At 37.0% G+C, this 21,472-nt stretch overlaps 1 protein-coding gene and 1 long non-coding RNA gene across 13 annotated transcripts in view; one reads left to right on the forward strand and one right to left on the reverse strand.

Annotated features, from left to right (window-relative positions):
- LOC147369625 (uncharacterized) overlaps window positions 1–21,472 on the reverse strand; it is a 151,551-nt gene that overhangs the window by 83,933 nt on the left and 46,146 nt on the right. For 10 of the 11 annotated variants that reach the window (XR_015167654.1, XR_015167659.1, XR_015167651.1 and 7 more), the window contains one exon: window positions 3,034–3,143. This is a non-coding gene — a long non-coding RNA (uncharacterized LOC147369625). Of the gene's footprint in view, window positions 1–1,020; window positions 1,149–3,033; window positions 3,144–21,472 lie in introns of those variants that run through there. The other variant, XR_015167661.1, reaches the window with a different exon arrangement.
- On the forward strand, window positions 3,454–19,238 carry LOC147369629 (serine protease inhibitor Kazal-type 6). 2 transcript variants are annotated; one of them, XM_086412272.1, is made up of 5 exons: window positions 3,454–3,643; window positions 6,622–6,644; window positions 13,713–13,787; window positions 17,360–17,475; window positions 18,987–19,238. In XM_086412272.1, exons 1-5 carry the CDS (start codon window positions 3,586–3,588, stop codon window positions 19,030–19,032), a joined length of 318 nt encoding a protein of 105 aa, XP_086268398.1. In that variant the 5' UTR covers window positions 3,454–3,585; the 3' UTR covers window positions 19,033–19,238. The 2 variants fall into 2 exon arrangements, with proteins under 2 accessions (XP_086268398.1, XP_086268399.1); XM_086412273.1 differs by lacking the exon at window positions 13,713–13,787 and having other exon boundaries at window positions 3,462–3,643.

Consider the following 21,472-nt stretch of genomic DNA (forward strand, 5'->3'; position numbering starts at 1 on the left):
AACTTCCAAAAGAATTTTTATAGAAAAGTATAATTTATGATTTACTTTGATTTCCACTGTGGCTAAAGCAATATAAATAAATATAGATAGCCTTGACCATAGTGAAACAGGAACGAAGGGAGTATGGGCGGTGGGTCAGAGATGATCAATGGTGCAATTTACATGAACCAAAGAGAGAAAACTGCCACTCAAAAACGTACAAATTGCAAAATTTGACTCTGAAAGATGTGGTTAACTATGTCCTCCTTAATAAGGGTCAGTGAGTATTAGAATGTATTCCTTCTGTCTCACTAGGAAGCTGTTAAGGATAAAGGGGTTTATAAGTGAGATTACAGTCCTATTGAAATATAGCTACAGGAAATCAAAGAAATGAAAGGAAAGCTAGAAAACGAGACATGAGCAAATATCTACATGTGTAAAACTAAGAAGACAGATTTTGAAAAATGTTGGCTAGAATGATAATTAATGACCTGTGATTAATGCATAGTGCAAATTATTTTTAAAAAACATTTGTTTTCTGAATAAATGTGGAATTGCTGAACACAAGACCAAAATTTAAATAAAAAAGATTAATTAGATATAGATTCTGTTCACAAGGAACATCTAGTAAGGAGATGTTTGAAGGGCATAATTTTACAAAGTAGAACAGTTTCACAAGAAAAGCAGAGACACAGGTCATGAGAATTATGAAGAATTAAGTATTATTAGTGTGAGACAGTGACATTCTCAAACTCAAATGCCTTCTAGTGTCAGCAACAAGTAAAGGACACATTTGAATGAGGCAGTTAGCACTAAATTTTAGCTGACTTTTGCCATACAATGAAGGCCTCAAATACTAAAACAAAACAAAACAAAACAAAACATAAAAACTTGTGGTTTATTTTTATTTCCTGTTAAATATTCAAAATGTAAATATTTTTGAATATTTAATAACAAGACTGTTATTCTTGTGGTGGTGCTCAGTCATGTCCAACTTGTTGTGACCATGCGGACTGTAGCCCACCACACTCCTCTGTCCATGGGATCTCCCAGGCAAGAATACTGGACTGTGTCACCATTTCCTGCTCCAGAGGATCTTCCCAACCCAAATACTGAATTAGCGTCTCTCATGTCTCCTGCTTGACAGGCGGATTCTTTACCACTGTGGACTATTATTAAGACATTTAAAAAACATTGTGTGGGTCAAATAAAACACATAAACAAGCCAGAATTGATCTTCATGGTACTAGTTTAGGATACATTCCTTAGAAGATTAAGAAATGTTCTATGAAGAATACAGTAATCTGGACTTGCCATTGTCTGATATATAGAATTTAGACATGTGATTAAAGAAAAGAAATCCCAGGCAAAGGCAATATCATGAGTTAAGGCAGGAAAATAGGAATGTGATGGAAATAAATGAGAAACTATGGAGAGCTTATTTTGGAAGAGGTATATATTGCATTGTATATATTGTAGAGGTAAATGGAAAGGAAAATGGAAAGTTAGGTCCATGAATCAAGGAAAATTGGATGTGATCAAACAGGAGATGGCAAGAGTGAACATCAACATTTTAGGAATCAGGGAACTAAAATGGATGGGAATGGGACAATTTAATTCAGATGACCATTATATATACTACTATGGGCAAGAACACCTTAGAAGAAATTTTCTTCAAGAAAATTAAGAGATACCAAGGGAACATTTCATGCAAAGATGGGCTTAATAAAGGACAGAAACAGTATGGACCTAACAGAAGCAGAAGATATTAAGAAGACATGGCAAGAATACACAGAAGAATTATAAAAAAAAAAAGTCTTAATGATCTGGATAACCACAATGGTGTGACCACTCACCTAGAGCCAGACAACCTGGAGTGTGAAGTCAAGTGGGCCTTAGGAAGCCTTACTATGGACAAAGCCAGTAGAAGTGACGGAATTCTAGCTAAGCTATTTCAAATCCTAAAAGATGATGATGTTAAAGTGCTGCACTCGATATGCCAGCAAATTTGGAAAACTCAGCAGTGGTCACTGGTCATTTTTCATTCCAATCCCAAAGAAGGGCAATGCCAAAGAATGCTCAAACTACCACACATTTGCATTAATTTAACATGCTAGCAAAGTAATGCTCAAAATCCTTCAAGCTAGGCTTTAACAGTATGTGAACTGAGAACTTCCAGATGTACAAGCTGGATTTAGAACAGACAGAGGAACCAGAGATCAAATTGCCAACATCCACTGGATCACAGAACAAGCAAGGGAATTAAAAAAAAAAAAATCTGCTTCATTGATGACGCTAAAGCCTTTGACTGTGTGGATCATAACAAACTGGAAAATTCTGAAAGAGACTACAATAACAAACTACCTTACCTGCCTTCTCAGAAACTTGTTTACTGGTCAAGAAGCAACAGTTAGAACCAGACATGTAATAATGGACTGCTTTAAAATTGGGAAAGGAGTACATCAAGGTTCTATACTGTCACCCTGTTTATTTAACTTATACAGAGTACATCATGCAAAAATGCCAGGCTGAATGAAGATTGCCAGGAGAAATATCAATAACTTTACATACGCAGATGATACCATTTTAATGGCAGAAAGCAAAGAAGAATTAAAGATCCTCCTGATGAAGGTGAAAGAGGAGTGAAAAAGCTGGCTTAAAACTCAATATTCAGAAAACTAAGATCTTGGCATCTGGTCCCATCATGTCATGGCACATAGACGGGAAACAATGGAAACAGTGGACAGACTATTTTCTCGGGCTCCAAAATCACTGAGGACAGTGACCGCAGCCATGAAATTAAAAGAAGCCTGCACCAGTTTACTTTTAAAAAAAAGAAATATTAAATATTTCTAATTTCAAATATTCCTCAATATAGTAACTATTAAAATATCCTTTACAAATAAAACACACACATTACTCCCTGCTCATTCTGAATCAACTGAAAATCACTGGCATTGGACTCACATTAAGATTTTTTTCAAATAACAGTTGTATTTCAGCCTGGAAAATAATTTTTCTCATGCAGCTCTGGTGACTATGTAGATGACCCACCTCTTTTAGGTACATCTTGGATGATGTGGAGTCTGAAAAGCCAAGTTACACCCGAGATTCCATTCCCTGGTGGTGGTGACTCATTGGGATCACAGACATGCAGGACCTGTCTGAAAGAGACACAGCATCAAGTGGGGCTCCACCAGTGAGTCATCCCTTTCATACAGTGAAACCTTAAAGGGAAGGGTAGGGAGGATGTATTGAAGGCTAGGAAAACACAGATTACTGGTGGAAAATGACATCCTCTATTAATAAGATCTAAGGTAAGATCTAAGGGTAAGATCTAAGGTACGACTCATATAATTGTTCTAATTTTTAAGATTGATGGGGAGCATGAAGCATTTCTTTGAATTGGTGACAGGTTCCAATAAATGCTTATATAGGACTGCAGATGGTTTCAGAATGTGAGTTTATAAAGAAGGTGGAGATCCCAGTTCCCTTTATCATGTCTATATATATGTCTCAGTGTGTGTTTCAGAGCTCTCGGAAGTGTCTTGAAAGAGAACCTGAGCTGGACAAAGCAGCCTTGATCTGAGTGAGCTAACTGGCACCATGAAAACATCAGGTGTCTTTCTGCTCCTCTCCCTGGCTCTTTTCTGCTTTTTCTCAGGTGAGTTTTTTTTTTTTCCTTAAAGTTAAAATCCAATACTTACATTGAACTGGAAACAACAAGTGTATTTGTCCACCATATTTCAAAATCCTAATAATTTTAATACAAAATATCAATTCTGAGAGATTATCATAATGACTGCAATAATGAAAATGGGTGATGGTAATAATGATAGAAATAACTTTCATCTGTTGAGCATACACTATATTCTAGGCAGGTACTCAGGGCTTTTATGCATTATCTGCAACACACATAACAAGGTATTCATAGACACATTCCATATATAAGAAAACTGTAGCACAAAACAGTTAAGAAAATTTTAAGGACTTGTAACTGAGTTTGAGCAAGCTCCAGGAGTCAGTGATGGACAGGGAAGCCTGTCATACCATGGTTCATGGCGTCGCAAAGAGTCAGACAAGACTGAGCGACTGAACTGAACTAGTAAGCAGAATTTGGAATTTGAATCTAGGTCTTCTAGACGTCACAGGTGTCTGTTCCAAAGGAACAGTATGGAGAATTGATAACTATTTTAAATATTAGCTTGGCTTTCCAAGACAAAGCTAAGCTTTTCAGTTCTCATTATTCTTATAATTAGGACTCAAATAACTGAAACTGAAACAAGCAGAAAACAGGAAACTCAGAGAATCCTTCAGAAAAAAATCATCGAACCTTAGAATTCATAAACATATGTTATTGGTGAACTAAACAACTCTTGAAGTAGGGGAGTATCTTTGGCCACATTAATGAGCAGCAGTCATATATTCTACCAATTCTGATTATTCAAAGGACAACTGTACTTCAGTCTGATGCCTTTCATCATACCATCATCCATGTGAATGAACAAGGCCACTGCATCTATTTTTTTCTTTCTTTATTATTCTACTCTGTGCCTTTGTAGTGGACAAAATACACACTAGAGTCTCTGGACACAAAACCTAGGTTCATCACATCCACCACTAGCCTGTGTCAACTAAAGAAATAGGTCAGTTCTCTGAGAGAGTCTTTCATTCTTAGAATGCTGGACTTGAGACTGAGTCCTAGGAATCTGCAGATCTGGTGTATCATTTTCTGTGATAAAAGTAGTTGAATTTGGCTGCTATCAGAGACTGTAGATGCCCAAATGTGTAAAAACAACAGTTTTTCAATGAAATTGAGCAGATGAAGAAGTCATTGTTCACAGGGAGCTGATAATATTTTCATAAGCAAATATATTCAGAATCATAAAAAAATGAATAAAGGGTTTCTGTAATATTATGAAGTAATTCTGACTAGTAAAGCCAAGTAACTCAAGTAAGTGGATCAGTCAAGTGCTGAAATGGTGTACAAACAGATTTGACTATATTAAAACCTACTTGCAAAGACTGTCTAAATAATTAATAATTTATTTTTTCTTTTTACAAAGGCTAATTGGATCTGGGTGACTAATACAAACAAATACTAATACCAGAACAAGGTCCCTGATAGGCATGATGACATTTGGGAAGGCACAGTGCCCAGGAGCCTTAATGTTGAGACCAAGAGGAATGAATTTCAGTTCTGGCATTTCCATTTTGTAGCTGTGTCACCTTTCTGAGTCTCATTTTCCTCATCTGTAAAATGTGGATATAAAAGGACTAGCCCTGGGGAGTTAAATGAGAAAATGTACATAAAACGTTTAACATAATGGAACATAGTAAGTGTTTGAAAAATGTCTATTAATATTGCCATCACTAAATTTTAAAAATAAAAGTACTAGTTTGGCTCAGTCAGACTTAGCAGCAGCAGCAGCAACTTCCACTTTGACATTTCCTACATGTAAGACGGTGATTTGTACAGTGGAAAAATGGCTGAAAATTTTAACAGTGAGCCCTCCCTGGTCAAAACAATTATTTGGGAGTAGTTAACAAAAACTATGGACTTCCAGACCCTATTTGGTCTCATATAATGGAATTTTTCAAGTGGTTGTCCTGGGAGTCTATATATTTAATAATCAGTCATATCATTTCAACGTGGTTGGTAATCACTACAGTAGTTCATCACTAACTTTCTTTCAAATTTAAAAGCTTTATTCTCTCCTTATCCCCATTAACAGAGAATGTACTTTGAGGTATTTCCAGTTGTCTTCCCATAAATACTTGCCACCCTTCCTGCCTTTGAGGTGGCTGTGGACTTATATGTAAGGGGGTACTGCTAGTATTAGGAGTTCTACAGACAAGGCCAGAGATCAAAATTCAGCAGCTCATACCAGGACTGAACCTAAGACTTTTATTATTATAGCATTTTTAAACCACTGTGCTAATTAGTCACAACCTAAAATCACATATTTAATCATAAAGATGGAAGGAAAGAGAGAGAAGCAAGATTGTACTTTTGAAATACGATCTTTCAGGAATATAGAGAGATGTAGCAGGAAAAATGAGTCATAGAAAATAAGTTTGTTCTTGCCAGTCTAAATTTGAGCTGAGGTTTTAAAGCTGAACACAGAAGGCATAAGAACAATTTCAGGCTCAAAGAACAGACAGCAAATCCAATCCCTACCTTCAATTTCCCGACACAAATGCTTTGGGGAGGGACCAGAAGCAGTAAACTTGGGAATGGCAGAGTTAGAGTCAACTTTCCAACCCAACTTCTCCAAAGTGAGGCCAGAGATGATAAATCATTTCCACAGTAAATGAGTGACGGAGCCAAGACAGTAAGATGAATCTCCAGATGCTTAAACTATTTTTCTCACTCCACCCCAACCTCCCAGAAATATTACACCATCATGGTCCATATCCACACATCACTTTCCAAGTTTCTACTGTTCCCTAAGAGGACAACAGGTATAAAAATGTAAAGTAACCAAACCATGACTTATTGAGATAACCAAGAACCAAGTACAAGTATCATTTTAGGCTTTGGGATTACCTAATATTATAAATCCCACTTTTTTGCACATTCAAAAATTACAGTGTTTGGATTTCATGCTTTTTTTTCTTTCTTTTTTTTTTTTTCCCCAGGTGTCTTCGGTCAAGGACCTCAGGTCGGTGTATATAATTTTATTTATTCTTCTGACCTGGGTGGGTGGCTCTTAGCTGGTACTCCCTGACCAATGAGGTCTGTCTATGGGTAAAAGAGCAAAGAAATGGACAAGCAGGACAGATGCAGAAAACAACAGAAGTTCTTAGTTTTCTAACTACAATCTCTTTATGAGAATACTGGTTTCAGTTTAAAAGGGCCTAGACACCCACTCTCAGATTTTGTTAAAATTAAATGAATATAAATAAAAAGAGAATGAATTTGTGGTAACACTCATGCTCTTTCACTGATTCCATTGTGTAATCTTGGGCAAGTTACTCAGCTTTTCTGAGCTACAATTTCCACACCTACTGAAAAGGGATATTACCATTTACCTCACAGAATCAGATTTAAATTACATAAACTATGTGGGATCATGTGGTAAACTATGTGTAGTTACATAAACTATGAAAGGATTAGTTATTGATTAATAACGATCTTCTGAAAGAGTTAGAAGAGAGATTATTATTTTCTTTTTAGAAGGCAACCAAGAGTAGACAATTTGTGTAGTGTTCTGCAGTGAGTAGACACAGACTGGTTCAATCAAATTTAAATACAATTTGGGTTAAAAAGTGGAAAGGGCACAAATTATCTTTATTGTTTGGACTGGTACGTTACAAATTAATCCACCAACTTTTTACTAGTTTTTTTGTCCTAGCTATGAAATAGACAACACAAACAAGAGGTATGTGCCCTGCCAATCACACCCGTATGTCCATAGTGAACAGTGATACTTGACCTTGGCACTGGTTGTTGTTTGCCTTGCTGTGCCCAAGAACCCTGGGCATCAAGTTTCCAGACACTACTGCCAACTAATCAGGAGTTGGCAAAGAAGCTGAAAAACATTTTCCAACTTTAATATATCTACTACATCGTGTAAGACATTTTCCTCCCAAATTTTAGTATCTCAGACATTGGGATGTATCTTGCAGTGAATGACACCTTACAACTGCCTGCCTGTGTGTGTGTGTGTGTGTGTGTGTGCGCGCATGCACACTTGTGTGTGCATATGTGTGTTTATACTGATATACATAATTGTACATCTTAAAGTTGATTTCTTCTTATATTTAAATAGTTATGTTAGTACAGTCTATATTATATATCAAAAGAAGCAAACAATAATAAGACATAAGATCCAGCCAATATATTTTATACCTTATTAGGTAGGTATATGATTAAGACCATTACACATAGGTTTTTACAATATAGACTTTAATCCTGGTTTTCTCATTAACACAAAAGTTACTTCCCATCTTTGGGCTCTTATTTCCCAGATCTTTAATGTTTCACAGATTTTTAGTGGTTTCTAATGTTCATTTAAAATATTCTACTGATTCTATTCCTTTAGATGAGCCTACGTCTTATATTCTGCTTGCTTTAGGATCCCTGGGGATGTTCACTCAACATGTAGATCCTCAGAGACTAGGCCAGACTTACTGAATAATAATCCCAGATAGGAGGCTTTGGATCTATATTCTAGGAATGTAGCACTGGAATGCACTGATTTTGGAGTGCTCCAGTATGTTGGAGACAATACAGATGAGTCCCAGTTTGAATATTTACTGCCTGTGTAATTTGAAGGATGTCTCTTTCCCTTCTCATTGCCTTTGTTTCCACATCCCTAAAATGAAGACTTGGATTCAGTGATCGCTAAAGCCCTTCTGGCCTGAGGTATCTGAATCAGTGGGAACTAAACATGCCTTACCAAGACTGCTGTCTCTCTTCCATTCAAATATAAATGGCAAAGAAGTTGTCACCTTTTGGATGACATCAATGCTACACTCTCTTCTGCAAGTCTGGAAAGGGGGTGACAGTCCCAAAGCCAGGCAGAAGAAGTTGACGCTAACCTTAGGAGGTTGTCTGCCTAACTTTGATCCAGCCAAGACAAAGGAAGAACAGTTTTTTTCCAACACCCAACTCATTCTTTCCTTGCAAAGAAGTCTTTCATTATGAAGCATCTTATGGAAGATTATAGCTAGCAGTCTTAATTATAGATCTGTAAAAGTTTCTCATTCTTTCAAAAATATTTTTTGAGCTAAACAAAAAGTATGTTCTAAGACTTTTGGAATTCATGGTCCTGTAAAAATTTCCCCATAAATGTAAATGACTACTATGCTACCAAATCTTTAATTTCCCAAGTAAGAACATTAAAAAACATAAATAGTAAAATAAAAATAACAAAGATAAAGCTATTATTTATCATCACCACCCTTCATTTCAGAAATTGTAGTATAATATTAATAACAAATGCTTGAAAGTCATAATCACAGAATACAGATAGTCCATTTAACCTGGATAAATTTTTATTAGAATCACTTCCTACACTATCTTTAATTTTTCTTATTTTCTCTATCAGGCTGTGTATTTGGGAACCATATACTTAAAGACATGTTTAAATGAATATTTATGACTGGGATTAACAAATCCCTCAAAAACAATGATAGGCAAATGTTTTCTTTTATGATAGTCTTAGGAATACCTAAATTTAGTTTTGTTGTATTTTAAGATAAACACATGGCAAATTTTAATACAGTTAGTAAAACAATGCTCTTGACTAGAAAATGGTGTTGTTCATGCTTCCTAACAACCTTGAAATCACTTATAACTATTATACTGACAGAATACTTAAACATTAATACAATTTGGAGATGTTAGTCAGCCTCAACAACTTAGCTACAGAGGAAAACCAAGGCCTCAGAAAGAGGACCTCACTGAGTCAAGTTTACCAATAGCAGTAAAGCTGTGTGGTCATCATTTCAGGATATTTCCATAGCGCCATGCTACCTCTAACCAGCAACAGAAAGCAATTATGCACTTTATGGGAAAGTGCTTTGAGCAGTGTAATTATCGAACAAATACAGAATAGTGTTCACTAGCCTTATATCCTAAAGAAGTAATGGAAAGAGTAGTTTCAAGTAAGACAACTTGTCTCTGTGTGTTGAAGGGATTTGGAAACTTGAAGGAAATGGAGGCAAAGAGAGCAGAATTCATTATATAAGCTTCAGGTCAGAAATGCTGAGGATGGCTATAGGTAGTAAATCTGAAATTAGTGAAGAGGCTTAAGATAAAGAAATACATGAAAGGGAACACTTGTTCCCTTTCTATCCCTGAGGGATAGAAATGATGATGTTTTAATCTGAGGGCAGGTTGACAGATTTGAAGAATGGTGCTCTGATGGAGTGGAGAAGGCAATGGCACCCCACTCCAGTACTCTTGCCTGGAAAATCCCATGGACAGAGGAGCCTGGAAGGCTGCAGTCCGTGGGGTTGCTGAGGGTCAGACACAACTGAGCAAATTCACTTTCACTTTTCACTCTCATGCATTGGAGAAGGAAATGGCAACCCACTCCAGTGTTCTTGCCTGGAGAATCCCAGGGACGGGGGAGCCTGGTGGGCTGCTGTCTATGGGGTTGCAAAGAGTGGGACACAATTGAAGTGACTTAGCAGCAGCAGCAGCAGTGATGGAGAGTGGAAAAATTAGAATGCAAAACTCGTTTAGAGGGAAAAATAAAGAGTTCTATTTTGGACATAAATGAATATTAAGTATGAATCAAACTGTTGACTAAAGGTATCTTGTATATTTCTGACAAGTAGAAACTAGACATTGAAATTTTGTTTTTTTTATAAAATTTTATTTAACTTTACAATATTGTATTGGTTTTGCCATATATCGAAATGAATCTGCCACAGGTATACATGTGTTCCCCATCCTGAACCCTCCTCCCTCCTCCCTCCCCATACCATCCCTCTAGGTCGTCCCAGTGCACCAGCCCCAAGCATCCAGTATCGTGCATCGAACCTGGACTGGCGACTTGTTTCATATATGATATTATACATGTTTCAATGCCATTCTCCCAAATCATCCCACCCTCTCGCTCTCCCACAGAGTCCAGAAGACTGTTCTATACATCAGTGTCTCTTTTGCTGTCTCGTATACAGGGTTATTGTTACCATCTTTCTAAATTCCATATATATGTGTTAGTATACTGTATTGGTGTTTTTCTTTCTGGCTTACTTCACGCTGTATAATAGGCTCCAGTTTCATCCACTTCATTAGAACTGATTCAAACGTATTCTTTTTAACGGCTGAGTAATACTCCATTGTGTATATGTACCACAGCTTTCTTATCCATTCACCTGCTGATGGACATCTAGGTTGCTTCCATGTCCTGGCTATTATAAACAGTGCTGCGATGAACATTGGGGTACATGTGTCTCTTTCAATTCTGGTTTCCTCAGTGTGTATGCCCAGCAGTGGGATTGCTGGATCATAAGGCAGTTCTATTTCCAGTTTTTTAAAGGAATCTCCACACTCTTCTCCATAGGGGCTGTACTAGTTTGCATTCCCACCAACAGTGTAAGAGGGTTCCCTTTTCTCCACACCCTCTCCAGCATTTATTGCTTGTAGACTTTTGGATAGCAACCATTCTGACTGGTGTGAAATGGTACCTCATAGTGGTTTTGATTTGCATTTCTCTGATAATGAGTGATGTTGAGCATATTTTCATGTGTTTGTTAGCCATCTGTATGTCTTCTTTGGAGAAATGTCTATTTAGTTCTTTGGCCCATTTTTTGATTGGGTCATTTATATTTTCTGGAATTGAGCTGTAGGAGTTCCTTTTATATTTTTGAGATTAGTTGTTTGTCTGTTGCTTCATTTGCTATTATTTTCTCCCTAGACATTGAAATTTTGAAGACAAGAAAAAAAGTCTAGGACTCATTAGTATCATCTGGGGAAATACATGTTCTCAGGGAAAATCAAATATATAAAGTTTTCTTGAAAATGTATACAATTAGTACCCAGGAGGAAGCTAGAAAAGATAATAAAAAAAGAGAATAAATAGCTAGAAAACTGGGGGTACTGACATATATGAATCAGAAAGGAGTTTTAAAGGTGGGGGTAGTCAAGAATAGCACATATAAAGAAGTCATGAGCATTTTATAAATATCCAATGGGTCCTGAAAGATGTCATTTAGAGAGCAGTTTTGTAGGCTACAGTCCATGGGGTCACAAAGAGTCAGAAACGACTGAGTGACTTCACTTTCACTTTCACTTTGGTTGTGTGGAAGCACTATTAAAACAGGGGAAGTAGAAGTCAAGTTAGAGAGGTGTTAGGGAAACTGGTATTAAGGGAGCTGGGAAAGAAAGGGGTTAATTTACCCACAAAGGTAGTATTTTTCAGTAAAGAGAAGAAATGAAGTCTTACATCCTAAGGGAGTGTGTGCGTCTGCAAATTTTCACTGAATTTTTTTAAGAATTAAAATATTGAAACTCAACATTCCAAAAACTAAGATCATGGCATCCAGTCCCATCAACTTCATGGCAAATAGAAGGGAAAAAAGGGGAAGCAGTGACAGATTTTATTTTCTTAGACTCCAAAATCACTGCAGATGGTGACTACAGCCATGAAATTAAAAGATGCTTGCTCCTTGGAAAGAAAGCTATGACAAACCTAGATACCATGTTAAAAAGCAGAGGCATCACATTGCTGACAAAGGTCGGTATAGTCAAAACTATAAAGAAGGCAGAGTGCTGAAAAACTGACACTTTTGAATTGTGGTGCTGGAGAAGACTCTTCAGAGTCTCTTGGACTGCAAGGAGATCACAACAGTCAATTCAAAAGGAAATAAACCCCGAATACTCATTGGAAGAACTGTTGCTGAAGCTCCAATACTGATGCAAAGAACCGACTCACTTGAAAAGACCCTAAAGTTGGGAAAGATTGAAGGAAAAAGGAAAACAGGAAAGCAGAGGATGAGATGGTTAGATAGTATCATTGACTCAATGGAGACGAATTTTCGCCAACTCCAGGAGATAGTGGAAGACAGAGGAGCCTGGCATGCTCTGGGGTCGCAGAGTCAGACATGACAGTGACTGAACAATAACAACAACCAGCCTGGCTCTCTGCCTCAGAGCAGGGATTTCTGGCTGGCTCTGTAAAGGCATTCTGCAAAGACCACATTCTGAGCCTTTGGCCACCTGATGTGAACAGCTGGCTCACTGGAAAAGACCCTGATGCTGGGAAAGATTGAAGGCAGGAGGAGAAGGGGACAACAGAGGACGAGATAGTTGGATGGCATCACCGACTCAATGGACATGAATTTGAGTAAGCTCCAGGAGATGGTGAAGGATAGGGAAGCCTGGTGTGTTGCAGTCCATAGGGTCGCAAAGAGGCAGACACAACTGAGTGACTGAAAAAAAAAAAACAAATCTCTGGAATTCTCTGAGGGTGGTTCTTTTCTGTCCCTAGTCACCATGCTACATTTTTTCACAAGTGAGTGAAGAGTATCCTTTAGACATGAAGGAGGAAGCATTTGAACAATAGTTGTTATTTCTCCCACCAAACTGAAGAACTAAGGACCTAGCTTTACTAAGCTATTCCACCGTAAGAAGTCACAGCTACAATTTGGATTATCAAAGCTGGAGCATCCTTAGGGATTTTCTAGTCTCATGACACTTAGCATTCTTTATGAGTTAGAGCCTTTCGGAATGTGATGAGAGATACAGTTAGTGCAGGCCTACAATGAGAGGCTTATTTTCTACACTACTCCTTCAGGACTATTTCAAATATTCCACACTGACTTTCTACAACTCTTAAGGTGACTACATTTGATTGTCATAAAAACCCTGGGAATGAGGCATGGCAACTGTATTTTGGGTTTTTATTTGTTTTTAAAATTTTGGTTAAGAAAATTGAGGCACAGATGTTGAGTACTTTGTCCAAGATAACACAACTGCCCAATGGCAAGTGGCAGAAAAAGTTCTATAACTTGATTCCTGAGATACCTTCAGGGATCACGGGAAGCCACTGCAATTTACAAGTATGTAGATTCGTGTACCTATGTTAATTTAAGGAGGCTTGGTAATATACCAGTTAGTTGATTTGGTTTTATTCACTGAAATCCTTTGCTGTTCCTAGTCCTATTTCCAGGGGTGATGGAAGGGTCAGGTGGGTTTGGGGAGGGAGGAGGGATCTGGAAATTCTCAAAGCAAAGAATCTCCCCAAGTGCCACTTCCATGTTGCTTTCTGAAGGACAAAGGAGGCTGCAACACAAGATCACAGGGTTGGATGCCAAGGAAAGGTGGCTTAAGGAGGCGTCTCTTTCAAGTAAGAGACTTTTTTTTTCTTTTCCTTACCTGACCTGAGAGGCCACATCTGGCATCTTCCCCATATGCCGCTTTGTTGCAAACATCTTTGCCACAGGGGTTTCAGCCCTTGTGTAACTAGTTAGCTGCAAGGCAATTTTGCCATAAAAGATAAACCGGTTGATGGCTTGGGTTGGTATTTCAGCTTTCACTGGTTGACCGTTTGGTTTCATTTCTCCATTGATACAGTATTCCCATTTTTATATTATATACATCTTGGCCCTTATAATGGTCTGGATAGTGAGGCGCACCCTGGCAGTTTTAAAATAATGGCTAATAAAAACTTCACATATGGGCTTGACAGAAAATATGGTGGTAATACTTATTTAGCACTACACCAGGAAAATGGCACCCCACTCCAGTAACTCTGGCCTGGAAAATCCCAAGGATGGAGAAGCCTGGTAGGCTGCAGTCCATGGGGTCGCTAAGAGTCGGATACGACTGAGCGACTTCACTTTCACTTTCCACTTTCATGCATTGGAGAAAGAAATGGCAACCCACTCAGTGTTCTTGCCTGGAGAATCCCAGGGACGGGGGAGCCTGGTGGGCTGCCGTCTATGGGGTCTCACAGAGTCGGACAGGACTGAAGCAACTTAGCAGCAGCAGCAGCAGGAACAAACAACAGTGTAAAAGCTTTACAAAGTAAAACAAATAGTTACAAATGTGTATCCTAGTATTTGGAAAACAATACCACTCTTAATGAAGGCAGAAATTTTAGTAAAAAACTGTGAAGCCAAATGAGGAAACAAAGTAGCAGAAAAAGGTACAATACTATGAATGAAAGATGTTGAAGGCACCTGCTTAGGTACAACCCATAAAATTAAATTAGGTATTTGTGCAATATGGCCATGAATCTGCACACGTTAAATACATTCAAATATGCTATATTTTGCAATAAAGTTTTTTTAATTTTGCTATGAAAAATAAATTTCATTATATTCTCATTAATGTCTCTCTTTTATTTTTGGTAATTTTATCTTTTATGGAAAAATTGCTTTATAGTCAATTAGCTATCCATGAAAGTGTCTGTGGCAAAGATGTTTACAGCAAAGAAGTTGACGATGAAAACACTTAGAACCTGTAGGGAGACACCTATCTCTGACTGAGATGCCCTTTTTCTCAGTTTCCACATTGCCTGTATTTGTCCCATTGTGGCCTTTATGACACACGGTGCTGTAATTACCTGCCCTTCTCTGATTCCCTAATGCAGATAAGATGGTGAGCTTACTGATATATTTATAACTTCTTCCTTCTTATATCACCAGCACCAAGCCCTGTGTTCTCTAAATACTAGTTACCCATTAGCTCTATGTGAAATAAAAGAAAACATGATGATTCTGTGGTTTAAAGAATTTTCTTGACTCACGCACATAACTGCAAATGTGTACTTTAGTGACATAAATACAAAATACATTGGTTTTTTGTTGTTGTTGTTGTTGTTTTTAACATTCTATGGTTTCCCTGGTGGCTCAGACAGTAAAGAATCAGCCTGCAATGCGGCAGGTTCGATCCCTGGGTCAGGAAGTTCCCTGGAGAAGGAAATGGCAATCCACTCCAGTATTCTTGCTTGGAAAACCCAATGGACAGAGAAGCCTAGAGGGCTACAGTCCACGTAGTCACAGAGAGTCAGACATGACTGAGTGAGTAACACACACACACATTCTGTGGTTTATAATATCCTAAAGATTTTCCAGCTTTTATTTTCTATTTGGAGACCTAAAGAAAAGATTACTGTCCTGAAAGTGGTATGAGAAGATGGAGTTATCTGTAAGAGCAGAGGAGAAAGTGGGCCTATATGTAGGACAATAAGAAGCCTGGGTATCTTCTGTCTGACCCAGCCCTAAGAAAATCACTGGTTAGGATCATACTACACAATCTTAACAGTACAAGATGCCAAATTTCAACAAAAAGTTATATTCAAGAGTTGGATACCTTAAACCTGATATATGTAATAATATTTTTACAACTCAGTTGTATGGCTTTTTTGCTGGGCACCTCCTCATGCAAAGTTTCAGGGGGCTTTGTCAGTATATAATGGTTTGCTAATACTTTAAACAAATGATTCATCTTACCTGTGCCCATACAGTCCACTAAGAAGTTACTCTAATAAAGTCTACATGGCCTGACTATAAGCAAGGTCAAGGTATATCATGACAGTTGGTCTTTATTTCTCTCAATGAAGATTTGTTGGAAATCAACAACTGTATATTGCCAGAAATTCTGGGTCAGCCATGAAAAGTATGTTCAAGCACCGGTCTCAGTGCTTCTGGTTGTATGGCACTGGTAAGCCACTTAATTTCCTAAGGATCAATATTCATGTCTGTAAATTGGCTAATACATTTTATATTGTTCAATGTGAATCTCTGCGTTACTGTGAGACGATGGAGTTGATCCATGTGGGGACAGTTTGGAGATTATGAAGCAACTGATAAACATAAGATAGTATTATCTTAATAAAACTATGATGGGGTAAAATATGGTCCCTCTATTCGTGTTTAAATGTTACTTCATTCCACACAGCTGCCATCTGAAGGAGTTCAGTTTTACCTACTGCATATTGCCTGTTCTCTGGAATAAAATGGCTCAAATGTTATCTGCACACCAAATACTGACTCAATTGAGAGTGAATTGAAAAGAATCTTAAAACTCCAGACTAATTCCAAGATATCACTATAACTAAGGAGATACCTTAGTAGCATAATCATTCCGTCTCTAGAGCCCATGATGATAATCATTAATTGGTCACAGCGTGTTTTCTCACCAAGGCTAGATGCAACCTCAGAATCCTTCAAAACAGAACAGTTTAGGGCAGTCATTACTCAGTTATTGTAGTAGGCACAAAAGTTCAAATTCTACAGATTCTGGGACAGAGTAAGTTAATGTAAAGATATTAGAATTTTGTTTTCAAGAGATAATAAACTGATATAGCAGCCAGGGAAAACTGACCAGTTATCAAATAACACCTGGGAGCGTCTTGCAGTGACCATTCATATCTTTAAAGCAATTCAGGAGGAATGCTTTTGTAGTTACACTAATACAAATTTTCTTGTTTTTTCATCTGCGGCATACAGCATGTAAGATCTTAGTTCCCAGACCAGGAATCGAACCTGTATCTGCTGCAGGGGAAATGTGGAGCCCTAACCACTGGACAACCAAGGAATCCCAATACAGTTTTTTTTCCCCCCATTTAAAGACCCAAAACTACTCTCAATTGGTACAAATTAGCATTGGAGGATAAAACCATACCCATAGCATTTGTCTCACTCCTCCTGTAAGAAATAAGCACCTGCCTTATATCATTAACATACCCCTGAATACAGTGACTATAGACATGTGTTCTTTAAAGAAAAAAATCTTAATTATGTTTAATACATTCTAGTTAGAAAAAGAAAGTGATTTTTACTTAGAAAACTTTACACCACAACTATGTACAATAATATGTATAATTTTAAGTTTACTGTCCACAACTTATCTGAGGGACAGTCCCTTAGACAGAATGCACTAATATCAATGTCACTGCGTTTACTTTGCCAGGTTGACTGTGGTGAGTTCAAGGACCCCAAGGTCTACTGTACTCGGGAATCTAATCCCCACTGTGGTTCTGATGGCCAGACATATGGCAATAAATGTGCCTTCTGTAAGGCAGTGATGTAAGTATCATATTCATCAAATCTACCTTGCAAACACAAACTTCCAGAATAAGATTATGACACTGTCCTGGAGATATTCTAGAGAGTTCTACTCATACCCATCCATAGAAACTGAAGTAATAAGCTTCAGGCAAATGAGTTGAAAACAAATGAAACAAAAACAAGCCCCCGCCAAAGTTATCTGAAGGTTTCTAAATTATCTGAAAAGATGATCTCAGGTATTTCACTTTGTTAGTATTTTTGACTCAGGTAACTTAAAAAAAATTTTTTATGTCTTTAAGCATTTTGATACATTTTCTTAGTTTTTCATTTATTTCTAATTAAAATTTCAATCATTTTCATACAATTATGTTTGTTGTTATTATAATTTTGGAAAAGATGGAAGAAAGTTTTAGAAGTGTAGTCAAGTTAAAAATTTCCTCAAAATCAGAAACATGAAAAACTTAGGAGAAATTTTATCGATAAAAATATTATCCAAATTATTTTCTGATATTTATTTTATAAAAAATAATATTTTGTAGACAATAAGTTCCATTCATTCTGATGAAAACAGCCTTTCAATAAACAACAGAGAGGATTATCCTTTATTACCCAGACTATACAAATTTTACCAATTATATTAGGAAGATTCTACCAAAGAAAAATATGTATTGAGTTTACATGTTTATAAAAAACAGAACAAGTGCTATAGATTTTAGTCTATATTATTTTAGTTGACTATTAGATTCCCGATGAAATGTATTTTATATTTAATAAATATTTATTCCATCAATTAATCAATCTTTTGATTAACTGACTGCTCTAAAAGCCAGGGGATTTAAGCAAGATAAAAATGATCACACTTTCTAGTGTCTTCTACCACTCTCATCATTTTCTTGTATTAGAGTTTCTTCTATGAATTCCTTAACTTTCCTTAATTAACCCATAAAATTCCTAGGCACAGGGAATATATAAATCCCTATCAATAACAGGGCTAAGCATGTAGAATGATATTAATAAATATTGAATCTATAGATAATACACATGTGCCTATATTTCTATATATCTGACATATCAATATCAACATTTTCCCAGGAGAAGGGCAGTAGGGTAAGGTGAGATTTGATTTAATGGGCCCACATTACTCAGAGGGCCTGAAAACATGTCTGCTAAAAAATGTCAAAGGCCTGAATATTTGGTTGAACCTCTTACATCTTCTATCAGGTTAGAACTATGACAGTATAGTCTCTTTGCAATTATATCTCAATTTTTACATCTGTATACATATTTACTCTCAGATAATGAACAGTTAAAACTGAAAGGTCTAAACCTTAGTAAAACTCTGAAGTTTAAGATTCATACTTTCTGCAATGAGGCGAGATGTTACCTCCAAGTGCATTTAACTAAAACCTAATCATAGACATGGATACCTGTGAATCAATTGATTCTATGACAGTTAAACCTTTTTCCAACCTCTGTGATGGATAGTAATGATACTGCACTGAGCATATATTTGTCTTTCTTTTTTGTAGGAAAAGTGGTGGGAAAATCAACCTAAAGCACCGTGGAAAATGCTGAAGCAGAACCAGAATGCTGAAAATGCTGAATCAGAGAGCTGACTTGCCAGCTCTCTCGTATTTCTTTACTTGCCTCTGCTTTTACTTTACTTTTCTCTAGCGAATCCCTTCAATTTATAAAGACACACCTTCTACTCTACCTTGAGCTTAGGATGTTCCATATACATTTTTCTTGATTCGCTTGTCAATAAAGTAAATTCTGTAAAATCACTGTTTTTTTTTTCTTTTTATAATCTGTCACCAAAAAAATAAAACAAAACCTACAGATACAATATAGAATACTGACCTGGCATAAACTTGGATAAAAAGACCTGTTTTTCTGATGGAAATCAACCATGCAGTGGTCACCATGGGAACCTAGGAAAACCCCCTCCCTCCTCTTTTGTTTTTTCCACTTCATTTTTTAATTGGATAATTGCTTTACAGAATTTTGTTGTTTTCTGTCAAACATCAACAAGAATCAGCCATAGATACATCCATGTCCTTCTTTCTCTTTATTCGTGGAATATCAGTGTAAATCATGAAGGAATTTTTACTGAGATGATCATATGTCTATAATTATTTTACAGTATCTATGATTTAAGTCTTAGATCACAAATTACATTTTCTTCCTAATTTCAGGAAAAATATTTTATATAAAAATAAAACATTTATCCTCTCTGGACCATAGTTTTCTTATCTCTAGGGAATGATGAATTATATTATTACATAATAGATACTTCATAAAGACCTACTTTATTTGGCTTCCCAGCAACATCAAAGGATCTAGAAGAAAGAAGTGAATATATGTTCAATAAATAATGAATAGATGCAAAGTCTCTAAAACTGTGTAAAGGAATGAAATTAACTGATGTTAATCATGGAATGAGAGAGTTGGATGAAATGTGAGAAATCTAAAGGCCCAGAGAAAGCTTACTTATACTGCCAAAGAAAAAAGCTCCAGTTAGTAGAAAAGCCAAGGTTAAAACATAGCTCTTTTGATAACCAGTTCCGTCTCCACATAGCTGGCTCAATCCCAGGAAGACAAGCTAGATATATAAATATCTCATTCTGAGCCATCCAATTGGAAGTGCTGAAAACCTACCCTTTGAGTACTCTAATTCAATATAGCATGTATTTACAGATAACATCGTCCTGGGTGAACTCACACAGAAGACCGATCTAGATATATTTACTAGATGATCATCCCTCTGCCAGCAAATATTTACTGGGTGCCTACTCTGAAGGAGGCTCTTTCTGGTCTCCATACTTGAAATATAGTTATGGATAGGGATAAGAAAGGAAAAAACATACAGACAAACAAACAAAAAACCCCTATCTTGATGAAGCTTATATCACAGGAAGAGGTAACAGACAAAAAATAATCATAATAAGTAAATAAATAATATAGTAGTACTTAAGCAGAGACAGTAGCCAATTGCAATACTAAGTCAGATGATTAGAAGAGTTCTAACTAGAAGAAATGGAGATGAGGGAGTTGGCCAAACAAGTATCTTGTGGAACAGCAAAAGGAAAAGCTAGAACACAGTCCTTTAGTCTGAAGGACACCTGATTTGTTCGAGGTTCAGCAAGCAAGCAACAGTGACTGAAGAGGGATGAATATGAGGGCAAATTTCTGGTGATACGGTCAGAGAGGCTAAGCCTAAATCATGACTTTATAGTCAATGTTTTCTCTATGTAGTTTTGTAATCAAGATTTTTTTTTCCTTTATCATCCCCATTTATAACTGTATTCCAAGCATGGAGAACAGAGCCTGAGTCACAGTAGGTACTCAGGAAATGTTTTCTGGCAGAGGGATTTTTTTCTTTTATTCTTATGTATAAAAGTATGTTAACTAAAAACATTAAGACCATTTTTTTCTGTTTGTAAAATCTCAATTATATCTTATGCACATAGATGTTACTCTTCATGTATATAATTGAAGAAGGTCTAACCAAAATGGGGGATGCATCTGATGTTTAGGTAAAGAGCCTGGTTGTGGGGGGCGGGGCATGAATTAGGTTGAGGAAAAATTAGGAAAAAGAAACACCTTATACTCTTGTCAAATGTGGGATTTGTACTCTTCCATGAATAAAGATGCTGTGCTGTGTGCTTAGTGGCTCAGTTGTGTCAGATGCTTTGAGACCCCGTGGACTGTAGCCCGCCAGACTCCTCTGTCCATGGAATTTTCCAGGCAAGAATACAGGAGTGGGTTTCCATTTCCTACTCCAGGAGATCTTCATCTTCCCAACCCAGGCAGTGACCAAAACCATCCCAAAGAAAAAGAAATGCCAGAAGGCAAAGTGATTGTCTGAGGAGGCTTTACAAATAGCTAAGTAAAGAAAAGAGCAAAAGGCAAGGGAGAAAGGGAAAGATATACTCAACTGAACGCAGAGTTCCAGAGAATAGCAAGAAGAAATAAGAACGCCTTCTTAAATGAACAATGCAAAGAAACAGAGGAA

The sequence above is a fragment of the Bos grunniens genome, chromosome 7 (assembly GCF_055505025.1).
Source record: "Bos grunniens cultivar Pamir isolate PY7600 chromosome 7, Bosgru_T2T1.0, whole genome shotgun sequence".
In the NCBI taxonomy this organism is placed as follows: Eukaryota; Metazoa; Chordata; class Mammalia; order Artiodactyla; family Bovidae; genus Bos; species Bos grunniens.

Coding starts and splice junctions, on each gene's coding strand:
- LOC147369629 (XM_086412272.1), top strand. CDS start 3,586: ATGAAAACATCAGGTGTCTTTCTGCTCCTCTCCCTGGCTCTTTTCTGC. Junction 13,788..17,359: donor TAAGGAGGCGTCTCTTTCAA/GTAAGAGACTTT, acceptor TTACTTTGCCAG/GTTGACTGTGGTGAGTTCAA. Junction 17,476..18,986: donor GCCTTCTGTAAGGCAGTGAT/GTAAGTATCATA, acceptor TCTTTTTTGTAG/GAAAAGTGGTGGGAAAATCA.